General features: G+C 50.1%; 1 protein-coding gene across 1 annotated transcript in view; it reads left to right on the top strand.

Moving 5' to 3' along the window:
- Positions 1-825: 825 nt before the first annotated feature.
- The window catches only part of PTGFRN (prostaglandin F2 receptor inhibitor), a gene marked incomplete at both ends in the record, with an annotated part of 62,610 nt that continues 56,250 nt past the window's right edge, over positions 826-7,185 (top strand). Inside the window, 3 exon segments of the mRNA XM_079549687.1 lie at positions 826-871; positions 874-988; positions 990-1,288. Of these exon segments, the coding sequence (XP_079405813.1) occupies positions 826-871; positions 874-988; positions 990-1,288 (460 nt within the window).

Genomic DNA, 7,185 nt, shown 5'->3' with positions numbered 1-7,185 from the left:
GAAGGAGTGTAGGGGGAGATATTTGGACTAGCGTTTGATGAAGGATCAGTAGTTCAAACAGCATGATGAAAGTGGACAGGTAAAAAGGAGAGATCTCCTCTGTTTTCTGAATTTGACACAAGGGACATGGCTTAAAGAGGGGATGTTTTTCGGTGAAGAAGTTTAGAAGAAATGTGTTTGAGTGGTGGCAGAGGAGAGTGATAGAAGCAGGTGGCATGAACAAGCTGGCACAGGGGCACCATAAACACTGATGAAGGCAGTCTTGTTTGGTTTAGGCATCCTGCTGGCAGCTGCAGCCCCATTCCTAAGCCAGAGTAACTCTGATGGGACAGGGCTGTGTGTTGTACACACCTCACCTGAACTGGAGCTCAGGCAATTGTGGCTGGAGGGTGAAAGTTCTCTCAACTCATCTAAGGAAGGTTCAGCCTCATTCCTATCAGGCAACACCCTCCTTACTGTAAAGCAAGACAGAATGAATGACGAAGTCCAATCTAAAACGCAGCCAGATAACCATCCCCAGGTACACACACGGCACGCACTTCCTGCTGCCAGGAAGACCCAGCCCAGCTCCAAGCCCAGGTGTGCTGCAGGACTCGGGGTAAAGCTGCAGCAGCCATGCTGCGGTGGGGGCAGAGGGGCTCAAGGCCGGATACACAGAAGTGTCCCACGCGGTGAAATCCGTGAGATGGACTTGGCTCCACCACACAGGCCTGAAGGAAGCCGGGGAAGCAAACAGTGAAACGCACACAGAGGGAGCACTCATGTTTAACACGGCGGAGGGGGCTGAAGCGCAGCGGTGCCTGGGGGTCAGGGTCAGGCAGCGCCATGGCGGCGCCAGCGCTGAGCGCGGCTCCGGGCAGCCTACGGCCGCCGCCCGGCCTCTCCCGGCCACGTGCAGCGGCGCCCCTCCGCGCTGCCCCGCTGCCCGCGGGCGGACGGGTCAGGCTCTCCCCTCCTTTCTCGGCGGCTGGGGCCGGGCCGGCCCGGACCCGCACCTCCCCCGCTACCTGCGGGCGGGGGCGCGCGAGGGCGGGCGCTGGGGAAAGTTTGTCTCTGTGGTTGGCTGCGCGGCTCAGCGCGGCCGGTCGGGGCGGGCGGGCGGCTCCGAGCGCTCGCAGGGCAGCGGGAGGCGAGCGGCCGCCGGTCCCCGGGCGGAGGGAGGCGAGGCGAGCGTGTGCGGCGGCCGCCATCCGCCTGGCGAAGGGAGAGGCACCCGCCGGCATGGGGCAGCGCGGGGAGAGGGCGCCCTGCCCGCTCCCGCTCCTCCTGCTGCTGCTGCTGCTGCTCGGTGAGCCCGGGGGCGGCGGGAGGGGGGCCGGGGCACGGCTGTACTCGGCCGCAGGTAGCGGGGAGGGCAGGCAGGCCCGTCGGCGCTCGGCGCGGGAAGGGGGCCGGGCACGCCACCGGGCCGTGCTGTTCTCCGGCGGGCGACTGCCGCCCGCGGGCGTTAGCGGCCGGAGCCGCCCGCACGCCGCGGCTGGAGAAGTTTCGGAAGGGGGGAGGCCGGGGCCGCCGGGTACGACCCGCTGGGACCCGGGCCCCGCCGCACAGGTGCGAAGAGCTGGGGTGGGCGAGCAGGGAGGTGCTCAGGTGAAAGCCGTGCTCGCTGCGGGGGGCTAGCGGCTGGCGGTTGCCCTGCGGTCGAGCCCCCACCGCCACCGGGGCTCGACCGCAGGGCATCCCCCGCCAGCGCTCCGCCGGGCTCGGGTCAGAGGGAGCGAACTGCTAACGGCGTGCCCCCGCACCCCGCCCAGCAACGCTTTTCTTCGAGCAGAGCAGTATTTGCTGACTTAGTTGGTGCTCGTACTTTTGACATCGCGATGACTAATTCTTTTCTGTAACTGCCAGAGAGCGCTCTCCCCGTGGCCGGGCTGCGGGATCCTCCGCAGGGGGAATTCCCATAATCCTGTTTAGAAACAGAAAGGGAATGATATTTCTCAAGCGAACGGCTTGGTAGGACAGGCAGGAAATCAAGGGCTCAGGTGAAGTTCTGAAGATCGTGCAGCCGAAAGAAAAAAAAATATCGAGAAAGGTGTCCTGTTTTTATCCTTTTTAATTCCAGACCAAATAATCACAATAACTTAAAATGTGCATGTGGCTGGTCAAGCTGTGGTTTGTCTGAACATTCTGAGTTGTGCTTTGGGGTTGTTTTTTTTTTTAATTGCAGTGTGCTGTTAAAATCAAAAGCGCTTTTGTGCACAGCGGGAAGAACCCTGAACTTCCCAGTGTGTGTATTTGCTGTGCGAATATCTGCTGCTATAGAGGCTGGGCAGCTCTGTGAGGTACTCCGACTACTCAGAGGTCAGTGTGTGAGAGGCTGGTGAGGTGCTCCTCTTCTCACTGTGCGGAGAGTGCTGCTGCCAGTGTGTGTTTTCTAGCAGCTCTTCAATAGAGGGGAGAGTTGTCTCTTTTAACCAGTGTGCTGAAGGTGTTGATGCATTTCTGTATAGCCAAGGTGATGGGAAGGAGTTGAGGTTTGGAAGAGTTCGTGGGCACAGGTTGCCCAGGGAAGTGCTGCAGTCACCGTCCCCAGAGGCTTTTTAGAACCGTTTAGATGTGACACTGAGGGGCATGGTTGGAGGGCATGGTGGGGGTGCGTTGGTGGTTGGATTGGGTGACCTCAGTGGTCTTCTAACCGTAATGATTCCACAGTCCCTTGTGTGTACTTAGACTTGATTCAGATTTTTACAAAATAATGCAAGAAATGGCCGAGGTCTTTGGATGTGGCAAATGTTTTCTCAGCCTTTTTTCCTTGATGCGGTGCCTTTGTTGTTTGTCAGTGACAGCACAGGTAAGGAGATGGTGGATCCTGGGCTAAAGGCCTAGGTAGAAGGCCTCACAAAATCCTCAGCAGAGCAGACCAGGCTGTGGGAAGATGCAGGATTCAAAGCAAGAGTTGTGTAAGAAGAGTGTTTACTTTTCCAGCCTGTGTTAAGGTTAGCAAATGATTGCTTAGTCACCTTTTCTTTCCGGCTCTCGTGCATCTCTTCAGGTCCAGGACTACTTTTCAGGGAGCACAGGTGCTTTTTCTGGAATTCTTCATCCGTGTTCTCCAGATTTCTTGATTGCAACGTTTTGACATGGCAACAGCTTGTTCTCTTTAGGTAGCCTCTGTTGTATTTGGCTCTAATCCCTGAATTGAGGTATAAGCCTGCCTCGACAAGATTTGAAGTAAGCAGTAGGGGTCATTTAGAAATGCAACTGCATGCTTGATTAGAGGAGAACGTATGTAAAAAATAATACATATCTGTCTATCTATCTGCATAAACAAATGCTCAGGGACGTTTGAGATTATAGCTTTCGCATCTAAAAACCGGTGGGTTAAATTGGTTTTGTGTGGTTGGTTTTTGGTGGTTATTTTCCAGTCTCCGTAATCCTTTTCGAATACTTAACTGCAAAACATGTGTATATATTTTCTTAATGAAGAAACAGTTACATGTTTCAATAAGGTACTTTTAGAAAAAGAATGTGTCAGTTGTCTGTTTTTAGCTGCCTTTCACTCATGCAGAGAAGGACCTGGGGATCTTGATGGATGAAAAGCTTAACATGAGCCAGCAGTGTGCTCTTGCAGCTCGAAAAGCAAATGGTATCCTGGGCTCCATCAGAAGAGGAGTGGACAGCAGGGACAGGGGGATGATTGTCCCTCTCTACTCTGCTCTTGTGAGGCCCCATCTGGAGTACTGTGTCCAGGTGTGGAGCCCCCAGTACAAGAAAGACAGGGAGCTTTTGGAGAGGGTCCAGAGGAGAGCCAAAAGATGATCAGGGGACTGGAGCACCTCCCCTATGAAGACAGGCTGAGGGAGCTGGCCTTGTTCAGTTTGGAGAAAAGAAGGCTGTGGGGTGACCTCATTGCAGCCTTCAGTACCTAAAGGGAGCCTACAAACAGGAGGGGAATCAACTCTTTGAAAGGGTAGATAACGGCAGGACAAGGGGAAATGGTTTTAAGTTGAGGGAGGGAAGATTTAGGTTGGATGCCAAGGGAAAGGTCTTTACAAAGAGAGTGGTGAGGTGCTGGAACAGGCTGCCCAGAGAGGTGGATGCCCCGTCCCTGGAGGTGTTCAAGGCCAGGTTGGATGGGGTCCTGGGCAGCCTGATCTAGTATTAAATGGGGAAGTTGGTGGCCCTGCGTGTGGCAGGGGGTTGGAGATTCATGATCCTTGCAGACCGTTCCAACCCTGGCCATTCTCTGATTCTGTGATGCATTTTTGTGTGAAGTTCTGTGTCTTAGGAGGCAGAGGAATAAACACATCTGAAAATGAGAATTATTCCTGATACAGAAAGAAATCAATCACTTGGAAGTTAATTTGGGAAGAACTTGAGCAAAACGTTAGTAGCAAGAACTGGATAAAACAAGGGTTATGCCGGTGTCAGTCAAGTCTCTAGATCTGGAAAAAAGGACATTAGAGGAACTATGAAGTGAGGATATCTTTCATGGAAATATATCTTTTTAATGCTTTCCTTTTGACTTCTCCTGGAGATACTGTAATAAGCTCCTGGGCCTGCCTTACTGGAGGTCCTGCTTCCTTAGAAGGTAAGTGGTACTAAGTGATAAAGCCTGTTGTCTTAATACCACTAAACTAGCATTGTCTAGGGGTACTGCATTACAATCTATGCCCAGGAATAATGAGCCATTTCTTGCATGATCTTTGTTCCCAACCTGAAGAATCATAAAATCACAGAATGGCTTGAGTTGGATCCTTAAAGGCCATCCGGTCCAAATCCCCTGCAGTGAGCAGAGACACCTACAGCTTCGTCAGGTGCTCAGTGCACTGTCCTTGGTTGTCTCCAGGGACAGAGCATCAACCACCTCTCTGGGCAACCTGTTCCACTGCCTTACCACCCTCATTGAAAAAATCTGTTCATTTTTATCCAGTCTAAATCCCCCCTCTTTATTTTGAAAGTATTTCTGCTTGTCCTATCACCATAGACCCTGCTAATGCCCTGTCCCATGCATTCTTACAGCCCCCCTGTAGACACTGAAAGGCTGCTCTCAGGTCTCCCTGGAGCCTTCTCTTCTCAGGGCCGAACAGCCCCAGCTCTCTCAGCCTCTCTAAGCAGGGGAAGTGTTCCATCCCTTGGATCAAGAAAGTACCCCCAAACTGAATCGAAGAAGAAAGGTAGAGGCTGTCACATAACAGGTGTGTTTGGATGTTGGTATTTGCTGCTGTGAAGAACTGGTGTTGCTAATCACCTTGGTTGAGTCTTCTAATGCTAGATAGCTGTATGGGAATGCCAGTAAGTTTGCCCTGGTGCTGCCTGAAGCTTGTTGCAGCATTGCAGTAAGGCTTTTGCCTGTTACAGTAAGGTGAGACAAGCAGCAGGAGAAGTCTTACATGACTGGCTCTGAAGGAGCAGCCCAGAGAAGTGTTTTGTCTGAATGGAGGTGGTGGAAAAATAGCACTGCAGAATTACAAAGAAGAGCTGAAATAAGCTGAAATAGCTAATTTGTGATAATCTCTATGGCCAGATGGCATTTGCATGGATGCTGTAAAAGAACTGAATTGTTAGCTGAGCTATGGGAAGAATAAGTAAGTTATTAAGACACCGAATCCTGGACAATGTTTTACTCCTTTAAAAAAGGATCTGAAGACGGTTTTTGGAATTAATTGACTTGTGAACTTCAGGAATGAGAACTAATTAAAGACTGGAGCTCACAGGCAAGCTGTCACAGCTGCTGATAGGCAGGGCTGCCAGCAATGCCTGTAGTATGTCTGCTTGGTACTTTGTGTTATGAGGGACATCTCTAAAATTGTTTATTATCCTGCAAGTCTTCAGGCTGAAATTTTCAGGGCTGAGTGTCTACCCTAGGTTAACCTCTCTTTTTTTTTTTTTTTTTTTCTCCCTTAGAGGACAAGCAAATGAACAAAAAAAGCTCAATTGTTTCCAACTTTTCCTCTTTGGAAATGGGGAAGCAGGAAGAAGCAGGTTTTTTTTTTTTTTTTTTTTTTTTTTTTTTCTTGGCCAGTTCTCCCTCCCTGGTCTCCAACAAATAATAACATTGCAGCTGCTAAGCTGAGAAGTTGTAGCACCTCCGTGCTTTTGAGCAAGGGCTGGAAATTTGGCTGGAGTTAACTCTGCATTAAGAACGTGGCTTTTGCTGTTCCTATGAAAAATGCCCAAATTTGGCCACATTATACAACTTGGAAAAGCATTCATTTCCAAAATCTCTGTAGGGAATTAGTCTCGTGTCCCTAGAGAAAGCACTCTGTCGTTGCTTCCAAGGTGTCAAAGGATTATGGCTGGAATTAGGAGTGGGGAGGTGGAAGCTGCCTTTTTATTCCCATTTCAGAGTTCTGTAAATGTGTAGAGAAGTGGGCTTTTTGTTGTTGGTTTTTTTTTCTGGTTTTTTTTTTTTCCTTCTCCAAATTGGCTGGTATTGAAACAGTGTGGTTGTCTGCGTGGATCGCTGATCGTATCTGCTCATAAGAGCCTGCTGCTTCAGCAGACAAAGTGTGTATCATCTTTCTTATATGTGGCTTTCTGAAAAATCAATGTAAACTTTATGTGCAGTTTGTAACTTCTGTTCTCTGGCTTCAGCTCTTGTCTCAGGCTGTTCTCCAGGTGTCTCCCTTTGTCCTTCATGCTGACTGTAAAACATCTCCTGCTGCTACTCCCCCAAAAACTGGAGAACTTATCCTACTCTTCCTGTCTAATAGGCTTGATCTGTCCGGGCTTGCCTTTCTGCTGACTTCCCTAAAGATGTAGCTTAGCTGTGCTGCTTCGCGTTTGCTTCATGACTGCAGTTTGCATGCTTTCATGCTTTCAGAGTGACTCTTTTCTTGCCATATCGGTAGCCATTTAAAAGAGTTTGGTAGGACAATGACTGGGGTGGTGTTGGCTAGCAAGAGGCTGGTCCTGACAAAAAACTCATTCTGCTTAGATTTGTCAGCCTTCAGAAGAATAATTGCCAGTGTAAAGGACTTTGTTTCTGTGCATGTTTCACTGTTAGTTCCAACTGCAGAGAATTTAGCATTGTATTTCAGGCTTTGATGCAGCGTGGCTGTGGGGAATCTTTGAGCAGCTCTAGCAGTATTGTTCTCCTACACGCATTAAAATGATTGTTGCAAGAGAGGCATCCATAGGGACCTGTGCCAGCTTCTTATTGATGTGTTCAGTTTCATCTATTGACACACTACCCTTCATTATTACACAGTGAGTCCTGTGGCAGTGGAATTTGCTATTAAA

The sequence above is a fragment of the Tetrao urogallus genome (assembly GCF_951394365.1).
Source record: "Tetrao urogallus genome assembly, chromosome: 1".
Lineage (NCBI taxonomy): Eukaryota > Metazoa > Chordata > Aves > Galliformes > Phasianidae > Tetrao > Tetrao urogallus.
Note: the sequence above shows the minus strand (reverse complement) of the source record. Positions and strands in the feature narration are given on the sequence as shown.